Consider the following 22413-nt stretch of genomic DNA (forward strand, 5'->3'; position numbering starts at 1 on the left):
ATGCCCTTCCTCCCACCTCTGCCAGGCAGGGCCACCTGCTGCCACCAACCCACTCTGACCTGGGCATCCTTCCCACCCAGCTCCAAGGGAAAGGGTCACTTCCTCCCCTCGCTCCCTCCCTCCCCTGGGCTGCTTATTGGGGGGGGGGGGAGAGGCTTTCCAGTTGCAAATGTGCCTCTTTAAAATTGCTTTCCCAGGAAGTCTCATTTGGGGCCAACCCCATAAAAAGAACCTGAAGTTCTTCCACTGTGGTTCATAGTGCAGAAACTAAGGGTCCAATCCTCTCCAGCTTCCCAGTCCCAATGCAGGCTGTCATCTGCGTCCAGCCCCAGCCCAGGCACCTGAGCCAATGGTTGTTCTGCCCAGGAACCTTCTGTCCCAAACTCACAGCAGTCCAGGGGCCAATTTAGTTCCTGGGTAAAGGAGGCAGCCAAGGGAACCAATTCTCAGCCTCAGTGCCAGGCCTATGGTGTTTTGCCAGATACCAAGGCCAAGCCCCACCTAGAGAATTACGGCCTCTTTAAGCTAATTAGCTCCCTTTTCCCCCCAACAATGACCCTAGTTCTGCACTACTGGACCCCACCACCAGGGTAACTCTCCTGTTCAACCTGCAGAGGTCCTCCTTCCTCCCTCTCCTGCCAGCAGCTCCTCCTGCCACTACAGCAGCACCTTGGTCCTCAGCAGGTCTTGGGTGAGGCAGCCACACACCAATCTCAGTGTCTCTAGTAGTCCTCAGAAGTCCATCCATCAATCCAGTCTCTCCTTGCTTCCTCAAGCTTTCCTCCTCCTACTACCCACAAACCTTTCCTGCATCAGGGGCTCCTTATATTCCTAGAGACCTCTTTGCCTCTAATGGCAGTAGCTGTGCAGCCCCCTCTGCTAAAAGCCCAAGTCTTAACCCTTAAAGGGACCACTAATGACATCACATCCTACCTCCTAGCTAGATCTTCTGCTATTCCAATAGGCTCCACTCCCTGGTGTCACAGTGGTCCCCTTGATTAATTGTCCATTGTTTTCTTTGTTGTGCCATCCACCCCTTGGTCTGCCTCATCCTCTCCACACTGGTTGCTGGAACTCCCATACAGCCCAATCCCATTCTATCCATCTCTGTTCCTAATCTGTTCACTTGCGTCCTTCATGGAGAGATTCAGGGGCTCCCACATCTGCCAAGGATCCATTTGCTCTCCTCCTTGCTTTGCTCTCCTATTATTATCCCAAGGGGATACTAATTGCTTTGGGCTCACACCCCACTCCTGGCACCAATTTGTTTTGCCTGATTCCTAATCCAAGCTCTGCCTAGAGAATTATGCCCACCTTAAGCTAACTAGCTCCCCTTCTTTCCCCAGCAGTGACCCTAGTTCTGCCCTGCAGCACTGCTGGATCCCATCGCCTAGGGTAGCTCGCCTGTTCAACCTGGAGAGGTCCTCCTTCCTCCTGCCAGCAGTTTCTCCAGCCACTGCTTCGTGCTCTGCAGGTCTTGGGCATGACAGCTTTCTTCCATTCTTCCTTCTGTCCATTAGTCAGCTAGTCCATTGGTTCCACAGTCCATTAATCCTTTAATCCAGGGTGCCCAAACCCCTCCCTAGGGTAACATGCGGCCCTCGAGGCCTCTCAATGCGGCCCTCAGGGAGCCCCCACTCTCCAATGAGCCTCTGGCGCACTGGCCCGGCACAACTGCTCTTAGTGTGAGTGCGACTGTTTGACCTCTCCTGTGAGTTGTGGGGATGAGGGCTTCCTCCACTGCTTGCTGCTTCACATCTGTGAAGCAGTAGCGGCAGCAAAGGAAAGGCTTTGAGGCTTGAGAGTATTTATGCTGAGAAGGAAAACACTGAAACTCCCCTTCCTCCTCTGCTGTCCTCCCTCCTTTTTCTGGGCTCCTACCAACAGTCCTTGTTCTTTTTTCACATCCTCACTCCCCCCCCCCCATCATGGAGGAATGAAAACAGAAAACCGGTAAGAGGCAGGTCAGAAGGAATGCCAGCTCTCAATTTCAGTACTACAAGTTAAAAAGTGTTCTGATGATCTATCAAGAGGGAGACTGTTGGCAACCACATGCAGTAGTGTAGTGTTTATGCAGAGGCGCTGGCCTTAGCCTCAGTATGTTGGCAACAAGGCAGAGCACATTCTGCGTCTGCGCAAAGAGCACACTCGGCGCAGCCTTGGAAATCATGCTAAGTCTGAAGCCCAGTAGCCTGTCAACAAGAGGATGTTATGGAGATATGCCCCTTATCTTAGTCAATGGAATGTTGTGGTTAGTTGGAGAGCCGGGCAGAGACAGCCGGTTCCCTAGCAAAGTAACCCTCAGTAACCCTCTTTGTATTGCAAGGGATTGCAACATGTGTAGGAATAAATAAAGCCTGGTAGAGGCGGAACAAGGCTCTCTCAGATCTGTTCCAGCCTCAGCCTCTCTGCACCTCTGAAATCTGTCTCCCGGCTCATTCATTGCTCTGCGTCTCGCTGTTCCTGTTTATAGTCTAAACTTTCTCAGTGCCTCTGCACTCCCACCAAACAACAAGGCTCCAGAAGCCTTGGTTGTTTCCCATAGCAGCATTGCGCTGCTACACAGTAGTGCCTAGTGGTTAGCACTCTCATTTCCTTCCCACTTCCTTTTCTTCCCCCTTTGGACACACATCTAAATGGGGCAACACCTTCATCGACTGAATCTGCTGCCACCATGTCAGGAGATCTGCCTGGCCAGAGGGGCTCCCTGGGCCTAAGAACATAAGAAGAGCCTGCTGGATAAGGCCAAAGGCCCATCTAATCCAGCTTCCTGAACCTCACAGTGGCCCACCAAGTCCCCCAGGGAGCACACAAGACAACAGGCACAACCTGCGTCCCGGTGCCCTCCCCTGTGTCTGGCAATCACATGCAGTTTGCCTCTAAAACCAAGAGCTTGCACATACCTACTATGACTTGTAACCCGTAATGAATTTCTCCTCCAGAAATTTGTCCAATCCCCTCTTAAAGGCATCCAGGCAAGATGCCATAACTACTTCTTGTGGCAAAGAGTTCCACAAACTAATTACATGCTGGGTAAAGAAATATTTTCTTCTATCTGTTCTAACTCTCCCAACACTCAGCTTTCTTGGATGTCCCCTGGTTCTGGTGTTATGCAAGAGGGAAAAGAACGCCTCTCTATCCATCTCCTGCATGATTTTGCATGTCTCAATCATGTCCCCCCTCAGGTGCCTCTTTTCTGGCCTGAAGAGGCCCAAAGCCATAGCCTTTCCTCAAAAGGAAGGTGCCCCAGCCCAGTAATCATTTTCACATCCCATTTCACAAATCCACATCACATTTTGGTTGCTCTCTTTTGCACCTTTTCCATCTCCACTATCTCCTTTTTGAGATGTGGCGACCAGAACTGCCCCACTTTTGCGGTTCCACTGGGGTGTGTTGCCTTGCTTGGGTCACAGCCCAAAGAGTGCCCAGTTAGGCACACCTTCCTTAGTTATTTTATTTTATATTATTTTTTTAAACTTATACCTTATCCGAACTTTTGATTTTCTTTTTTTTTCTTTTTACAATGCTTTATTTATTTATTACAGATACAGGTAAGGAAAATTGGATAGACTTAGGGCTAGGACTACATAGGTTACACATAAGGGTGGTGGCCATCGATTACAACAAACATTAATCCAAAGAGAATTATTAATCAATATAAAAATTATCATATTCATTAACCTACTGGTTAATAATTTAACTAAACAATCCATATCTTTCCTCTAATCTTATCTATCCCATCATTAAAAAACTTCAAATTTTTACTTATACACTCTTCTTACCAATAAACTAGTCTCTGAAATAAAATCTTTCTTATCTAATTTTTAATTTCTAATATCACATCTAAAAAGAATGTCTCCAATTACAATGGTATTACCCCCTTCAATATCTCTTATAACATGGCAGAATGGGCAGCAAAATGGCAGATGCGCTTCAATGTCAATAAGTGTAAAGTCATGCACATTGGGGCAAAAAATCAAAACTTCACATATAGGCTGATGGGTACTGAGCTGTCTGTGACAGATCAGGAGAGAGATCTTGGGGTGGTGGTGGACAGGTCGATGAAAGTGTCGACCCAATGTGCGGCGGCAGTGAAGAAGGCCAATTCTATGCTTGGGATCATTAGGAAGGGTATTGAGAACAAAACTGCTAATATTATAATGCCATTGTACAAATCGATGGTAAGGCCACACCTGGAGTATTGTGTCCAGTTCTGGTCGCCGCATCTCAAAAAAGACATAGTGGAAATGGAAAAGGTGCAAAAGAGAGTGACTAAGATGATTACTGGGCTGGGACACCTTCCTTATGAGGAAAGGCTATGGCGTTTGGGCCTCTTCAGCCTAGAAAAGAGACGCCTGAGGGGGGACATGATTGAGACATACAAAATTATGAAAGGGATGAACAGAGTGGATAGGGAGATGCTTTTTACACTCTCACATAATACCAGAACCAGGGGACATCCACTAAAATTGAGTGTTGGGCGGGTTAGGACAGACAAAAGAAAATATTTCTTTAGTCAGCGTGTGGTCGATCTGTGGAACTCCTTGCCACAGGATGTGGTGCTGGCGTCTAGCCTAGGCGCCTTTAAAAGGGGATTGGACAAGTTTCTGGAGGAAAAATCCATTACAGGGTACAAGCCATGATGTGTATGCGCAACCTCCTGATTTTAGAAATGGGTTATGTCAGAATGCCAGATGCAAGGGAGGGCACCAGGATGAGGTCTCTTGTTATCTGGTGTGCTCCCTGGGGCATTTGGTGGGCCGCTGTGAGATACAGGAAGCTGGACTAGATGGGCCTATGGCCTGATCCAGTGGGGCTGTTCTTATGTTCTTAACATATTCTATATCATTTTCCATATCTATCCAGTCAAAAAAGGCTTCAAATTTTTACTTATAGACTCTTCTTACCACTGAACTAACCTCTAAAATAAAATCTCTTATCTGCTTCTTAATTTCTAATATCACATCTAAAAACAAATATCTCCAATTACAATGATATTATACTTCGCCTATCCACCACATATTTATTAACCCAAAATACAGGTTTAATATTTTCTTCAAAATAAATTGACATCAATAATTTATTTTATTTACCTTATCTTTTAAAAAGTAACCGTTTTATTTATCTTAATACCACTTTACTTTACACAATACTTATTTTCCAAATTTGCAGTTCCAATTTATTTCATATGTTTACCACTTTAATTTTCACAATACTTATATTCCAAATTCCATTTTCATCTACTTTAATTTAATATAATTAATAAAATATTTATCTTAATACCACTTAATTTCCGCAATGTTTATATTTCAAATTTTCATTTACATCTATATTGATTTAATATAAATAAAAAATTCTACTTATTGTTCAACCATTTTGACCTTCTTCTTATTGCTTACTTTGTACTCTTATCTTATTAGTGTGCCCTCTTACTCCTCCGACTGATTCTTCCACTTCTTCTTTTTCTTCTTAAATCTGTTGAGTTTCTTGCCCCCCCGTTTTTCTTTCTTCTTTTTCATTCTGTTATTCTTGAATTCAATCCTTAAATTCTTCCTCTTCTTGAGACAGCTTGCTCTCTGAACATTTCCTTTTTTTTCTTCCTTAAGATTCTTAGTTATTATGACAATTGTTTCTTCCGTCTCCTGTCTCATTTCAAAATACTCCACTTCTTTAACTTCACCCGACATCTGATCCATTCTTTTTTCTTCTCTATTGTTTATAATCTGTTCCTGCGAGTTTACAAGGGAGGAGCTTATTTGCCCAATTTGTTCAGACAATTCTCTGGCCTGTTGCTCCATTTCTCTTCTAAAATCCATTACGAAATCCACAAACGAACTTTTGATTTTCTTAATTAGATTTGACTTTGTCGTATGGGGGGGGTGGCGTTAAAAACGTTCCTGCTTGATGATGCCACTTCCAGCCAGGACAAAACTTCCATGATAATTACATCACTTCTAGTGAGTCCTGATAGATTGTTGTTCAAAAAGTGGGTCCTGGTGCTAACATGTTTGAGAACTACTTGGCCTGGGCAGAAGGAGGACATGTCACTTGAAGCTCTGTTGCCCATCACGGCTGCAGCTCATCCACTGTAGGAGTTGATTCCAGTGAAATAAATGGAATATGAAATGTACGGCATGCCTGTTGCTCCTTCAAACTTCTCAGTCGTTCTGTCATTTCTCTACTGTGCAGATACTTTGATGTCCAGGGAGATGTAGGCTCACACTAAACACCTTTCCACACTCCAAATCATGATCTGGCTTCTCCCCATGTGAGCTCCCTGATGGAAAGTGAGGTGTTCACTCCAATCTAATATCTTTTCACATGCCTAGCATTTATATGGTTCCACTCTGGTGTGAGTTCGCTGATGTTTAGTGAGGTATCCCTGCTGCATGAAGCTCTTTCCACACTCTGGGCATTTATACAGCTTTTGACCTGTGTGAATTCTCTGATGTAAAGTGAGACTTCCACTGCGACTGAAGCTCTTTCTACACTCCAAGCATTCATAGGGCTTCTCCCCTGTGTGAGTTCGTTCATGTGCTGCAAGATGATCCTGCCGTCTGAAGCTCTTTCCACACTCCAAGCATTTATACGGCTTCTCCCCTGTGTGAGTTCGATGATGTTTAGTGAGGTCTCTGCACCCACTGAAGCTCTTTCCACACTCCAAGCATTCATACGGCTTCTCCCCTGTGTGAGTTCGTTCATGTGCTGTAAGATGATCCTGCCGTCTGAAGCTCTTTCCACACTCCAAGCATTCATACAGCTTCTCTCCTGTATGAATTCTCTGATGTAAAGTGAGACTTCCACTCTGCCTGAAGCTCTTTCCACACTCCAAGCATTCATACGGCTTCTCCCCTGTGTGAGTTCGTTGATGTTTAGTGAGGTCTCCCTGTCGAATGAAGCTCGTTCCACACTCTGCGCATTCATAGTACTTCTCCCCTGTGTGAAATCTATGATGCTCAGTGAGGGCTTCACATGTATTGAAGACCTTACCACACACTGGGCATTTATACGGCTTCTCCCCTGTGTGAGTTCGTTCATGTGTTGTAAGATGATCCTGCCGTCTGAAACTCTTTCCACACTCCAAGCATTTATACGGCTTCTCCCCTGTGTGAGTTTGATGATGTTTAGTGAGGTCTCCGGACCCACTGAAGCTCTTTCCACACTCACAGCATTTATATGGTTTCTCTCCTGTGTGAATTCTCTGATGTAAAGTGAGACTTCCGCCCCGACTGAAGCTCTTTCCACACTCCCAGCATTTATATGGCTTCTCTCCTGTGTGAATTCTCTGATGTAAAGTGAGACTTCCAGTCCGACTGAAGCTCTTTCCACACTCCAAGCATTCATATGGCTTCTCCCCTGTGTGATTTCGTTGATGTTTAGTGAGGTCTCCCTGTCGAATGAAGCTCGTTCCACACTCTGCGCATTCATAGTGCTTCTCCCCTGTGTGAAATCTATGATGTTCAGTGAGGGCTCCACATGTACTGAAGACCTTACCACACACTGGGCATTTATACGGCTTCTCCCCTGTGTGAGTTCGTTGATGTAGACGGAGATTTCCGCTCTGACTGAAGCTCTTTCCACACTCGCAGCATTTATATGGCTTCTCCCCTGTATGAGTCCGTTGATGTCTTGTGAGGGCTCCGTGCGCACTGAAGCTCCTTCTACACACTGAGCATTCATATGGCTTCTCCCCTGTGTGAGTTCGTTCATGTAGACGGAGGTGGTGATGCTGACTGAATCTCCTTTCACACTCTATGCATTCATAGGGCTTCTCCCCTGAGTGAGTTTGTTGATGTAAAGTGAGACTTCCACTCTGACTGAAGCTCTTTCCACACTCCAAGCATTCATATGGCTTCTCCCCTGTGTGAGTTCGTTGATGTGCAGTGAGGTCTCCCTGTCGACTGAAGCTCTTTCCACACTCTGGGCATTCATAAGGCTTCTCCCCTGTGTGAAATCTTTGATGTACAGTGAGGGCTCCACATGTACTGAAGGCCTTACCACACTCTGGGCATTTATAGGGCTTCTCCCCTGTGTGAGTTCTATGATGTACAGTGAGACTTCCACTCCGACTGAAGCTCTTTCCACACTCCAAGCATTCATACCACTTCTCCCCTGTGTGAGTTCGTTGATGTTTGCTCAGGTTTCGTCTGTGATTGAAGCTCATTCCACATTCTGAGCATCCATACGGCTTCTCCTCTGTTTGAGTTCTCTGAGGTGCCGGGGAGTATTTATGCTGAGAAGGAAAACACTGAGACTCCCCTTCCTCCTCTGCTTCTGTTCTCTGCTGTCCTCCTTCCGTATGCTGGGCTCTTTCCAATGCTCCATGTTCTTCTTTCACATCCTCAGTTTCCCCCCCATCATCTGGAGGAATGAAGATAGAAAACCAGTAAGAGGCAGAAAAGAAATGCCAACTCCTTCAGGAATCCAAGATAAAAGAGTTCCAATGAGACTATCAGGGTCAAGAGGGAGACTGTCTGCAGTCACATGCAGTAGTGCCTAGTGGCTAGTGCCCTCATTCCCTTCCTGCTTCCTTTTCTTTCCCGTTTGCACACACACCTGAACAGGGCAACACCTTCCTCAGTTGAATCTGCTGCCACCAGCCCAGGAGACCAGTCTAGCCAGAGGAACTCCTTGGGCAGAACCTCCCTCCTAGAAAAATCCTGAGGGAGGTTCCCTCCGGAGTTCCTCTCAAAATCACTCTCAGGGCAGCACCCGCAGAGCAAGGGAATGTGACTGCACTCCACTGCCCTTCCCGTACCAGACAGACGCAGGGTTCAAATACAAACAGTTGATTAAAGTACAAACTAACTAATGGGTGAAGCAAAGCAGTGGAAAAGAAGATAGCAGCAGTTTGTCTTCCCCCCACAACAAGAAAATGTATTCAAACTTTGACAGGAAAAGTAGTATAGACACCTTTAAGATGAAGAAATACAGATTTAAGGTGTGCAGAAGACATGCGTCCATGTGCCCATGCGCACATGCTTGAAGCTGCATGCTTTCCTGCCATGAAGAAGCACAGGCCTGAGCAGTAAAGTTGCCACTTGGGAACCACAGTTCAGAATAGATCCACAGACCAGGATGGTCACACTATTGACTGAGGCTACAATCCTGTGCACATTTGTCTGGGATCCGGCCACAAGGAGACTTACCTCCGAGTAGATCCAAATAGGATTTCGATATAAGCCCTGCCCCCATTTCTCCCAGACACCTGCTTACTCCTTACATTCAAATGAAGTTTCCTGGCTCCCATTCAATATTCTACTGGAAGAGCAGAAATGGCACCTTCTGACCACCCACACCTCTCAAAAGCTCTTGAGATTCAGAGACAAGTTTGACCAAACTCTAGAGGAAGCCCTACTAAATCCATGACAGCTGAATTCTAACCTGCCTTGGAACAGCTGGGCCATATGCCTTGCACCGTATACAGCACAGGTTAGGAGGCCTGATGTCTACTTGGGTAAGGGGAGGTTTGTTCCCTTGCACCAGTAAAAGCCACTGCCTGCCCAATGTAGCTTCTCAGATCTGCACCAACAAAGTAGTTGACACAAATCCAGGAAGACCCCTGTAAAACCTGCGGGTGCAAGGAAGGAGTTTAGGGCACAGCAGAGGCCTCTTCTGCCAATCTTGCCCCATTGCCAGCTCTGTTCCAGTCCCCATTCTGCGATCTACCGTATTACACCCTCCTGCTACCCTCTGCCAGCCCCTGCACTGCTCGGCCCTTTACCTTCCTGTTTCATTGACCCTTTGACACCACAGCCACTGCAAGCATTAAGGTTCCCCTCATGTGGCACCACAGCAAGTGCAATCATTCCATGGGTTCCAGCAGAAACTTCCTGTTTTGTTTCAGAGCAGCCTTCAACGTGCACCTCAAGTCTTCCCTCAGTCTTCCTCTTGCAGGGAACAACTACCGGGATTTGTCCTGAGACTGGATTCCTCCACATGACTGAGGACCCAATCCTATCCCATAATCCAGTGCCTATGCAGCCATGCCCATGGAAAAGACACGTGTGCTCCATCCTGTGGTGGGGACGCAGTCATGGAAGCATCCACAAGCTACGGGAACATTTCTTCCCTTACCTTGGGGCTGCGTTGAGGCTGCACCGGTGCTAGAAAGTTGGATGGGATTGGGCCCTGATTCTCTCCACATGTATGCATGTGAAGTGTAGTGGAATAAGCACTCTAGGGAACAATGGGGGACTTCACTTGTGCCCCACTGGCCTCAGACTACTCTGGTGACCACTGTCTGGCCTCAAGGCCACTACTGCTTCCATGCCTGGGCTTGCTTCACAACCCTCTCTCCTCTCTGGGTGACCCACTGAACTAAGGAAGGTGAGCCTAGACTGGGAACTCTTTGGGCTCTGATTCAAACGAGGCAACACACCTGAGTCTGGTCACAACACATGAGTCAACATGCTCCACAGTTGTGCCATTCTGTATTGGTATTTAATGGTAGTCAGACACCTTGCCAATTCTCCCACTTTAAAGGCAGGATACACAAAGCTTTCAAGAAGAAGAAAAAGGCCTCAGAGGCCAGAAACAGAGGCCACTGCGTTGGCTGGCAAGAGCCACAAACGGAGCAGCAGGGCCAGAAGTGATCCAAAGTGACTCTGAATTTTCAGGGGCTTCTGTCAAGCCAGGGAAAGAGGGAGCCTTACCTAGCGAGGTCACGCCCCCCACATTCGTCTCCATGACTTCCTGGGGAGATGTTTTTTGGTCTGGATCCAGATGAGCCCACTCCTCCTCAGAGAAAGACACAGCCAACTCCTCCAAGGACATTGGACTCTGGAAGAAAAAGACATTTGTCTCTCAGTCTTCAGTTCACCATTCCAAAGCCTGCTCTTCGTGATGCGAATGGCAGACTGTAGTGTCACCCGGAAGTCCACCTTTGGCCAAGATTTCCATGAGTTAATCAAGTTCCCAGAGATCAAGTGCTGAGAGAAGATCCGGATCCTGCCCCTGGCCTGGCCTTGTGGAGATCCTCCCAGAAAGAACCAGGGGGCCTCTCCTTTAACCAGATGACATAGCTTGGAGAGGAGCTCTGGAAGCCTTCCAGGTTGGAGTCTCCCTCCCTAAGCCCCACCTGGGAGGTATCCCTGATGCCCCTGGGATTAGAGACACAGCCAGGTCAAGCAGAAGGTATTTTTCCTGCCCTCAGTGAGTATCTGATGGCCAGCCTGGAAAACCCTTGAGGAAGACATCACACCTGTCCAGAGAGGAGAGGATCCCTTTGCTCTTTGGCCTCCTGTTCCCTTCCCCTTGGCTAAAAATCCTGTTTGTAGCTCCAGGTCTTGCCCTGCTTGTGTTGGGAGCAAAGGAAGCCACAGCACAGCTTTGCTGGAATGTCTACCTTAAAAGGGGAGAAGGTGGAGCTCAGAACCAACCCTGAGCCCCCTTTCAATTTGGATTTCTTTGTTGCAAGGTCAAAGGGTGCAACCCAATAATGCTGGGAACCAGGAGTGAAGCTTGCAGGCTTGTTTATTCAATGGAATGGGATGGGCCCCCACAGGACTCCTGCCTCAAAGCATATGGGCGCCCAGAGCACTTTGGGTGTGCTCCTTTATACCTGAGGGGCACATAGCTTTGTGGGATGTCCATTGCATGGATTACATTTTGCGGCATAGGAGTGGCCTTCCCTCAAGGCATGGAAAGTTACAGAGTTTCTGAATTCAGGTGGATTACACATCATGTTGCCATAATAGAGCAGGATCATAACATAAGCCAAGGAAGCACATTCCATACCCTCTCAGTGCTCACCCCTGTTGGTATCTGCTACAACAGTCTACACTAAGCAGATACAAGCAGCAGAAACACATTCCTTTTGCAAGGCTTTCCAACTTCAGCTAAGTCAAGCAGCCGAGCAGCCCATGACTCTTGTTGCTGTGGCCACTGCAGCCTCAGCCCTGGTCACCTGGCCTCACCTTGTCCAACCAGGTAGAGTCCTGGGACTGCTTCTCCAGTTCAGCTCCTAGCCAGTGTGAAGAATAGATTTTCTAGCCAATTTAAATTGATCAGAGCAAAGGCTATTGAAGCCTTTGCAAAGGCTGGTGGACTTCAGTAGGCGCAGGAGAGAAGCCACAGCTTGGTTCACATCTCAGCTGAATATATTCCTGAGGCTCAGCTGAATATATACATCTGAATATATACATCAGCTGAATATATACATCTCAGCTGAATATATTCCTGAGGCTCAGGCTCAGGAATATATTCCAGGGGAGCAGCCTCAGGGTTCCACCGGCAGCCCCAAGTGGCTCCTCCACCTGCCAACCCAGGTTTGGCCACCTCCTTCTGCTGCACCTTGAAACCACCCCTGAGATTACCTGGATACAAACTGGAGTCGGTGTCCTAGAACATTGGGCCAGTATGTCTCTGCTCCCCTGCCCCGACCCCACCACAAATAGTCAGGGAGGATTAAAAGTAGCTTTGGCTCACAAGGCAGCATCTACCTCAACATTGTACCTTCAACCTTAAGAAAGCTGTTTGCAAGAGCCACATCTAGCCAATTGTGGGGCCACCTGAGCAGGAAAAATGGCTTCACAGGAAAGGGTCAACTTATCCCACCCTTTCCCACCTGCACTGAATATTCTTGGGGGGGGGAGGCTATCCAGTTAACAATTTGTGTGTTTAAAATGCTTTCCTATTTATTTGAAAATTATTAACATATATACATATACAAGCACATAAACTGTCTAAAAGTAAAAAATAAAGCAGGTACGAAGCTGTATATCATGTTCACTTCTATCCCTCCCCCATTCCATACTTCAAATCACCCTAAAACATTGCGCTTGCCCTGAACGCTGGCAGCCAAAGATCACCCATGCTGGAGAACGGGGAGAAAGAAGCCCCTCTGTTGGGCTGAAAGGCTCACTGGGCTGAGAGGAGGACAAAGAGCACCAGTCGAAATGCATCAGAAGCTTCGCTGGTTTTAGATCTGCATCAAAGCTGGACTGCAACACACCATACAGCCAACTAGGGTCATTCCCCTCAAACTGCTGCCTGCTACAGGGAATGGATTTAGCCAAGAGCATTACAGGGACTTGTGTGGTTCAGGATATTCCATCCCAAGACATCCACACAAGGCCAGATACTGGTAGACATCTGAACGTGGCCTGCTTTCTGGGCAAAATTCTGGGAGCCAGCCCATCCATGAGACAGATGCCTCAGGTATACTGGGGAAGGGGCCAACTCTGCCTCCTTGTCATTCTCCACCACTCCTTGGATTTCACAAGGAAGAGGGGGATGGAGCAGAAAGAGGGTAGAAAGGGGTGACAGTGGTTAGAGTTTTTCCCCATTATCTGCATCGAACGCCCCCAAGAACAGAGAGCGTTTACCCAAGCAAGATGCAATGTCATCCCATCTGAGCAGTTATTTGGCAGATCTAGAGGCACTCCAGCTGCAGACAGAGTTTCCGCATGTAGGCTGGGAAATTTAGAAACTCTTTCCCACATGTTATTACATTGCACACCATACCAAGGTCTTCATATATGCTACTTGGCACCTGTATTGGCCACTATCTGGGGTTGGGATGACAAGAACATAATTACATAAGAACATAAGAACAGCCCCACTGGATCAGGCCATAGGCCCATCTAGTCCAGCTTCCTGTATCTTACAGCAGCCCACCAAATGCCCCAGGGAGCACACCAGATAACGAGACCTCATCCTGGTGCCCTCCCTTGCATCTGGCATTCTGACATAGCCCATTTCTAAAATCAGGAGGTTGCACCTACACATCATGGCTTGTAACCCGTAATGGATTTTTCCTCCAGAAACTTGTCTAATCCCCTTTTAAAGGCGTCCGGGCCAGATGCCATCACCACATCCTGTGGCAAGGAGTTCCACAGACCAACCACACGCTGAGTAAAGAAATATTTCCTTTGTTCTAACTCTCCCAACACTCAATTTTAGTGGATGTCCCCTGGTTCTGGTGTTATGTGAGAGTGTAAAGAGCATCTCCCTATCCACTCTGTCCATCCCCTGCATAATTTTGTATGTCTCAATCATGTCCCCCCTGAGGCGCCTCTTTTCTAGGCTGAAGAGGCCCAAATGCCATAGCCTTTCCTCATAAGGAAGGTGCCCCAGCCCTGTAATCATCTTAGTCACTCTCTTTTGCACCTTTTCCATTTCCACTATGTCTTTTTTGAGATGCGGCGACCAGAACTGGACACAATACTCCAGGTGTGGCCTTACCATAGATTTGTACAATGGCATTATAATAATTATATTAGCCGTTTTGTTCTCAGTACCTTTCCTAATGATCCCAAGCATAGAATTGGCCTTCTTCACTGCCGCCATACATTGGGTCGACACTTTCATCGACCTGTCCACCACCAACCCAAGATCTCTCTCCTGATCTGTCACAGACAGCTCAGAACCCATCAGCCTATATCTAAAGTTTTGATTTTTTTGCCCCAATGTGCATGACTTTGGTGATGTCAGTAGCCTTTGGTGAGGGACCGTGTCAAACGCCTTCTGAAAGTCCAGATATATAAGGTCCACGGGTTCTGCTGCATCCACATGCCTGCTGACCTTTTCAAAAAATTCTATAAGGTTCGTGAGACAAGACTTACTCTTACAGAAGCCATGCTGATTCTCCCTCAGCAAGGCCTGTTCATCTATGTGTTTTGAGATCCTATCTTTGATTAGGCATTCCACCATCTTACCCGGTATAGATGTTAGGCTGACCGACCTATAGTTTCCCGGGTCCCCCCTCTTTCCCTTTTTAAAGATAGGCGTGACATTTGCTATCCTCCAATCTTCTGGCACCGTGGCCATTTTGAGGGACAAGTTGCATATTTTAGTCAAGAGATCAGCAACTTCATTCTTCAATTCCTTAATAACTCTTGGGTGGATGCCATCAGGGCCCGGTGACTTATTGATCTTTAATTTATCAATGAAGTCTGAAACTATTTAATTAATTTATCAATGAGGTCTGAAAGCCTGTATGTAAAGTTTTGATTTTTTGCCCCAATGTCCATATATACATACATACTTGGCGGGGTTAATGAAGAGCTTTCTTGGGGGGAGGGGGGTGGCCAAATATATAAATATCATTATTAAGAGACCTACAGATGCAGCCTATTTATCCAAGGATTTTTTAACTGTGGATTTGTCTCAACAAGAAGGGGGGGACGACTGAAAGTCACACACACCTTTGCCTCCTTTGCCCTGCGATGGTGTCTCCCTCCAGGTGTCTGGAGCCCTGGAAGATATTCCCCTTGCAAGGAACAGTAACGTTCCTGGAGCCACTGAGCCTGCAAAGAGGCTGAAGTGAGGAAAGGGGGGCAAAAAATCTCTGTAGCCAGAACACCTGCAGCAAGGTGGAGATGGGGGTGGAGCTCGCTCTCTCTCTCTCTCTCTCTCTCTCTCTCACTCACACACACACACACACACAGGAGCAGGTGCAGTAGCAACAGAGGGGACTGCTTTAAAAAACCCTGGGAGTGCTTGCCCAATCATGCAGCCTCACCTGCTCCAGCAATCCTTCCCAGGCAAGCTTTGGAGAGACAGGTGAGGGTGAGCAGAGAGCCGGACTACAAGTCCCAGAATGCTACGGGGCAGAGGAGCTTCCATTATGGTGGCGGGGAGGGCTGCAGGAGCGGAAGCAGCCAAGAGCAGGAGAACCTGCAGCGCTGTTGGGAGGAAAGGGAGGAAGATGCTCCATGAGGTTCCCCATGTTGCCTTCAGGGGGGTTTATGATGCAGGTTCCATTTGATGTGGGTCACTCAATACAGGCACAGAAGCACCGGGAATGATGCTCCAGGTCCACATGTTCTGGGCAGGGCTGGAGACCTGCCTCCCTTTGTCCCTCAGGAGCCTTCAGGAAGGAAGAAAAAGGCTCCTGGGGGGACCAAGTGGAGAGCTTCCCCACAGCCCTTTGGCGCCCCCTTCAGGGCTTCTCTCCGGTGCCCCCTGGGTCTCAGGGCGGGGGGACTCCAGGGTGCACTGGGGCAGGAGGGGGTCCCTGCAAGGAAGTCTGTGGAGGCCTCTCGCTCTGTGCCAGTCTGAGTGGCAGAAGCAAGTCAGGAGAGGGATCGGGACCGGGGATCAGGTCCTGCCCCCCAAAGCCCCCTTTGGTCCTGCTCCGAAGAGGGTCCAGCCCCCCAGCCTGGGCTTCCTCCAGTTCGCAGACAAAGACCCGGGAGGGCTGCACGTGGGGGCTGCGGGTGCAGGGAAGATGCTCCCCTCCGCAGCACCCACCCTGTCTCTCCCTGCCCAGGCCAGGCAGTTTCCCGCGCCCCCCACCACGTGGGAAAGGAAGGGAAGGGGCGGTGCTCAGCCCCCCCAACAGCAGCCACTCCTGGCTGCATCCCCTGACAAACACCCCCCCCTTCACAGCTCCCCTCCCGCTCCGTAGCCCTCTCTCCCTGCCCAGGGCAGGCACTTTCCCGGCCAACCTACCACGTGGGAAGGGAAGGGAAGGGAAGGAAGGGAAGGGAAGGAGCGCTGATCACTCCTGGCTGCCTCCCCTGACAGAGATCCCTCCATTCACAGCAGCGGGGACAATCCCCGCAGCCTCTCCAGGCGCAGCCCATCCCGCCCCCCCAACAGGGGGAGATGCTGCCCCTTACCTTTGTGGGCCACAAACCCCCAAGCGCCCGGACCCCTTGGAGCAGCAGATCCAGCAATGGGGCCGAGGAGGGATGGGGGCGGGGGAGGGGAGCGGCCTGCGCGCAGGGAGGGAGCAAGACCCGGACAGGGCAGTCCTGCCTGCTGCGGATCGGGCACTCCGGAGGCGAAGCACCTCCCTGCCTGGTCAGGGCCCCTGCAGCACCCTGGGGGGCTTCACCCCCTTCCGTACCCTGGGCCCCTCCCGGGGCTCTCCCAGCGCCCCCCATCCCGACCCCTCCAGTCGAGCTGCCCCCCCCGGGGAGAGGAGACGCAGCGCTTGGAGGGGCACCATCCCGTTTTGAGCCCAGGGCCCCAACTCCTTCTTACTGGGGGCAGATGGCCAAGGACTGTTTCCCAGAGGAACACGTGTCCAGAGCAGCTGGATCCAAACTGGGTTCTGTGGGACCTTCCTGAGGGGTGTGCTGGGAAGTCCCTCTCTTGTCTGGCTCACAGCTTGTGGGCCCTGCAGCCCCACTTTGCATGGGGTCTGTATCCCCCCCACCTCCATGGAGCTCAGGTTGGCAGACACTCTCCCCCTCCCCTCTCTGCTGCTTCAATTGGTAGTGTAGGCCCAGAGCGGTTAGCTGACTGAAGGCTCATCTTGTGAGCATCCGGCTGGGGGGGGGATTTGAACCCCAGGGCTCCTTGGTCCTTGGTTGACACATGACAATCACCCAGAATGTTGGTGCTTTGCTCCCCTGCCCCAGGCCCACCACAAACAGTCAGGGAGTATTAAAAGTAGCTTCATCACACAAGATAGTATCAACCTTGACATTATACCTTCAACCTTAATAAGGCTGTTTGCAAGAGCCACAACTAGCCAATTGTGGGGGCACTTCAGCAGGAAAAATGACTTCACAGGTAAGGGGAGGAGGAAACCCTCTGTCCCTCCCTCCCCTGGGCTGCTTATTCTGAAAAAAGAGGCTTTCCAGTTGGGAATGTGCCTCCTTAAAATTGCTTTCCTAGCAATGTCTCATTTGGGCCCAGCCCCATAAGAAAAGATGACTACTAAAGTTCTCACACTATGGTTAATGGTGAATAACTAAGGGCCCAATCCTATCCAACTTTCCAGCAGCAATGCAGCCTGACATATGCGTCCAGCCCTCAACCCAGGCACCTGAGCTGATGATTGTTGTTGACCCCACTGTCCCAAACTCAGAGCAGTCCAGGGGCTTATGGGCCCAATTTAGTTCCTGGGTAAACAAGGCACCCAAGGGAAGCGACCTCAGCTTAAGTGCCAGGCCTATGGATCTTAGCAGTTCTTCCGTTTGTTGCCACCTCAAGGGGCCAAGACTTATCTGCAGACAGTAGTTCTTACCCAGATAAAAGGAAACAATTGCTGAATCTTGGTACAATGGCCACTGGCCTGATTACCCGCCCCCTCAGCTCAGGGACTCCGAGGACCTACAGGCTACACTGCATCTTGCACTCTCTCAGCTCCCTCTCCCTCTCCCTTAAGAGGGAGTCCCTCAAGGCTCTGGACTTCTGCAAGACAAACCAGCTAGGCTCCATATCTAGCTCCATTCCTTAGTTCTCAAGACCAAACACAAGACCAAACCAAAACTATATTTCTGGTTTATTACACAAAAGGAGAAGTTTACACATCCTCAAAAGGCAGTGATTGCATCACTTACCAGCCACATCAGTTCTAAAACAAAGCAGCATTCTCAACTACACTGCTCCTATCTCTCTTTACCTTTAATGTGTCACACTTGATGGTATGTGATGCATTTGGGGAAATGTGACAGATCCATCCATTTAACAGGCTGCTCTGTATATGCTTTTAACAGTGCTATGGGGGGGGGGCTTAACTCCCAAATAACTTTTGATAGGATTGTAGCCATTGGGATGTTTGGGGAAAGTTGGGAGGCTTCTTCTGTATTTTATTTAATTTTTTAAAACTTATTCCAAACTTTTAATATCCTTACTTAGATTTGATTTTGTCATGAGGGGGTGGTGTTAAAAATTTTCCTGCTTGATGATGTCACTTCTGGCCATAACAAATCTTTCATGTTAATTACGTCAGTTCTGATAGACTGTTGTTCTAAAAAGTGGGTCCTGGTGCTAAAATGTCTCAGAACCACTTGGTCAGGGCAGAAGGAGGGCATGTCATCTGGAGCTCTGTTGCCCATCACGGCTGCAGCTCATCCACTGCAGGATTTGGTTCCAGTCAATGACATGGAATATGAAATGTACAACATCCTTGATGCTCCTTCTCAGTAGTTCTATCATATCTCCACTCTGCGGATACTTTGATGTCTAGGGAGATGTAGGCTCACACTGAACATCTTTCCACACTCCAAGCACTGATTGCCATGTGAGCTCTCCGAAGGAAAGTGAGGTGCTCTCTACACCCTAGGAGAGAGCTTCTACCCTAAGAGGACTTCTCCCATGTGTGAGTTCATTCATGCTTAGAAAGGTATCCACTATCACTGAAGCTACCTTGTGTGAATTCTCTGATGTACAGCAAGGCTTCTACTCTGCCTGAAATACTTTCCACACTCCAAGCATTTATATGCCTTCTCCCCTGTGTGTCTCCTCCGATGTGTAGTGAGATTGCTGTTATCATTGAAGCTCCTTCCACATTCTAAGCATTTAAATGGCTTCTCCTCGGTATGTATTAGTTGATGTACACGGAGGTGTCCATGCTGACCGAATGTCTTTCCACACTCCAAGCATTTATATGGCTTCTCTCCTGTGTGAATTCTCTGATGTAAAGTGAGGTTTCCGCTTTGACTGAAGCTCTTTCCACACTCCAAGCATTTATACGGTTTCTCCCCTGTGTGAGTTTGTTGATGTTTAGTGAGGTCTCCCTGCTGAATGAAACTCGTTCTACACTCTGCGCATTCATAGGGCTTCTCCCCCGTGTGAAATCGTTGATATAGACGGAGATTTCTGCTCCGACTGAAGCTCTTTCCACACTCCAAGCATTCATAGGGCTTCTCCCCTGTGTGAATTCTCTGATGCAAAGTGAGATGTCCACTCCGAGTGAAGCTCTTTCCACACTCTGCACATTCATATGGCTTCTCCCCTGTGTGAATTCTCTGATGTAATGTGAGACTTCCGTTCTGACTGAAGCTCTTTCCACACTCCAAACGTTCATAGGGCTTCTCTCCTGTGTGAATTCTCTGATGTAAAGTGAGACTTCCACTGTGACTGAAGCTCTTTCCACACTCTGTGCATTCATAGGGCTTCTCCCCTGTGTGAATTCTCTGATGTAAAGTGAGACTTGTACTGTGACTGAAGCTCTTTCCACACTCCCAGCATTTATAAGGCTTCTCTCCTGTGTGAATTCTCTGATGTAAAGTGAGATGTCCACTCTGACTGAAGCTCTTTCCGCACTCCAAGCATTCATAGGGCTTCTCCCCCGTGTGAGTTCGTTGATGTATGCTCATGCTTCGTTTGTGATTGAAGCTCTTTCCACATTCTGAGCATTCATACAGCTTCTCCTCTGCTTGAGTCTAGATGGCTGTCAGCCTGAAAAAAAGCCCTCTCCCCTGCTCCTGTAGCTCTGCCTCTTTACCTCTAGCCAAGGCTGGCACTTCTGTTCAGCCAGGTGTCCTGCCTGTATCTTCTTAAGGCTTTCTGCTGCCTTTCTTGCAAGATTGCAAGAGAAAAACTCAAGACATTTCTCTTTCTCTCTTCGAACTATCCCTTTTAACTTGGCAACCTCCTCCCTCAGAGTGCTCTTTTCCACATCTGACCCTCTGAGCCTTTTCACGGAATGGATGCCACATTGAGTGAGTCCCTCCATATACTGCATTATCTGAAATACTGAGACTCCCCTTCCTCCTCTGCTTCTGTCCTCTGCTGTCCTCCCTCCTTATGCTGGGCTCTTTCCAATGCTCCATGTTCTTCTCTCACATCCTCAGTTTCCCCCCCATCATCTGGAGGAATGAACACAGAAATGTGTTAGAGACACAGTCAGAAAAGGAATGGTAGCTCTTTAAGTAACCCAAGTTAAAAGTGTTCTGATGAACTACCAGAGTCAAGAGGGAGGCTGTCATTAACTACATGCAGTAGCGCCTAGTGGTTAGCACTCTCATTCCCTTCCTGCTTCCCTTTCTTTCCTGTTTGGACACACACCTGAATGGCACAACATCTTGTTTGATGGAATCTGCTGCCACCAGCCCAGGAGATTTGTCTAGCCAGAGGGGCTCTCTGGGCAGAACCTCCCTCCTAGAAAAAGGAGGATTTGTGGTGCAGGTGCCATCAGATCAGGGCCACTGAATACATGCACAGAAGCACCGGGAATGATGCTCCATGTCCACATGCTGACATGTTCTGGGCAGGGCTGGAAACCTGCTTCCCTCGATCCCCTCAGGAGCATTCAGGAAGGAAGGGCTACTGAGGGGGGGAGATCTCCACTTGATCTCTCCCCCAGCCCCCCCGCCCAGTGGCGCCCCCATCAGGGCTTCTCCCCAGTGCCCCCTGGGTCTCAGGGCTGGGGTTCACAGTCACAGGCTTGGGGGGACTCCAGTCCTGCACTGGGCAGGTGGGGGGTCCCTGCAAGGAAGCCTCTGGAGGCCTCCGGACAGCAGCGGGTCTTTCCTTGCAGGGAGTTCCCTGAGTTCCCAGGGACAGGCTCCCGTGGAAGGCGGTGCCCAGGTGGGCTGCCCGAGGCTCCCCAGGGTCTTCCCTGCATGGGATACAGCACCTGGACGGGGTGGGCACAGCCACTCCTACTCGCGAGAAGGCCAGGCAGTGACCCAGAACTTCTCCCCATTGACAAATAGATCCGCCTCTAGTTCCACCACAAGCAGCTGAGAGTCTAGTGATTACTCAGAAGTAAGTCTAATTATAGTCAATGGGACTTCCTCCCAGGTAAGTGTGGCTGGGTTTGGGCTCTAGCTTAGCCTCTGGTTCCACCACGAGGAGGTGGGAGGCTGGGACATGTCTGGTTCTGGGTGCCCTTCCTCCCACCTCTGCCACGCAGGGCCCCCTGCTGCCACCAACCCACTCTGACCTGGGCATCCTTCGCCCCCAGCTTCAAAGGAATGGGTCACCTCCTCCTCCCCTCCCCCTCCCTCCCCTGGGCTGCTTATTTGGACAAAAGAGGCTTTCCAGTTGCAAATGTGCCTCTTTAAAATTGCTTTCCTAGGAAGTCTCATTTGGGCCCAACCCCAGAAAAAGAACCTGAAATTCTAACCCCTGTTAATTGGGTAAGAGGCACTTTTTCAAGTGGGTGCTCCTTTTTTTAGCAGGGGGAGAGTAACTGGCCCACCTCACCCCCGCACTGTCTGTTCTAGTGGCTGTCTGCTGGTATTCTTTTGCATCTTTTTAGATTGTGAGCCCTTTTGGGACAGGGAGCCATTTAGTTATTTGATTTTTCTCTGTAAACCGCTTTGTGAACTTTAGTTGAAAAGCGGTATATAAATACTGTTAATAATAATAATAATAGAAACTAAGGGTCCAACCCTATCCAGCTTCCCAGTCCCAATGCAGGCTGTCATCTGCGTCCAGCCCCAGCCCAGGCACCTGAGCCAATGGTGGTTCTGCCCAGGAACCCTCTGTCCCAAAATCACAGCAGTCCAGGGGCCAATTTAGTTCCTGGGTAAACAAGGCACCCAAGGGAACCAATTCTCAGCTTCAATGCCAGGCCTACATGCTGTTGATATTGGAATGGAGGCATAATTAACTTTTTTAGTTCTGGCAAGGACTTTAACCCCATGCTCTTTAAATACTCTTTGTGGAAATATACCATATCTTCTTAGATGTTGGGATAAATGCAAAAGTTGCAAAGGAATATCTGCTGATTTAAAATCTAAAAGCAGTCTTTTATGATAATTTTGCGAAGGCAAAAAA

At 48.8% G+C, this 22413-nt stretch overlaps 1 protein-coding gene across 3 annotated transcripts; it reads right to left on the bottom strand.

Annotated features, from left to right (window-relative positions):
- Positions 1-5100: 5100 nt before the first annotated feature.
- LOC136663632 (zinc finger protein 850-like) lies at positions 5101-20059 on the bottom strand. 3 transcript variants are annotated; one of them, XM_066640459.1, is made up of 4 exons: positions 19514-20059; positions 18805-18823; positions 7807-8135; positions 5101-7638 (listed from the first exon to the last, which is right to left on the bottom strand). In XM_066640459.1, exons 1-4 carry the CDS (start codon positions 20001-20003, stop codon positions 6326-6328), a joined length of 2151 nt encoding a protein of 716 aa, XP_066496556.1. In that variant the 5' UTR covers positions 20004-20059; the 3' UTR covers positions 5101-6325. The 3 variants fall into 3 exon arrangements, with proteins under 3 accessions (XP_066496556.1, XP_066496555.1, XP_066496557.1); XM_066640458.1 differs by lacking the exons at positions 18805-18823; positions 19514-20059 and adding exons at positions 10656-10782; positions 16569-16624 and having other exon boundaries at positions 5101-8361; XM_066640460.1 differs by lacking the exon at positions 18805-18823 and having other exon boundaries at positions 6326-8188; positions 19128-20059.
- Positions 20060-22413: the final 2354 nt, after the last annotated feature.

This window comes from Tiliqua scincoides, chromosome 13, assembly GCF_035046505.1.
Source record: "Tiliqua scincoides isolate rTilSci1 chromosome 13, rTilSci1.hap2, whole genome shotgun sequence".
In the NCBI taxonomy this organism is placed as follows: domain Eukaryota; kingdom Metazoa; phylum Chordata; class Lepidosauria; order Squamata; family Scincidae; genus Tiliqua; species Tiliqua scincoides.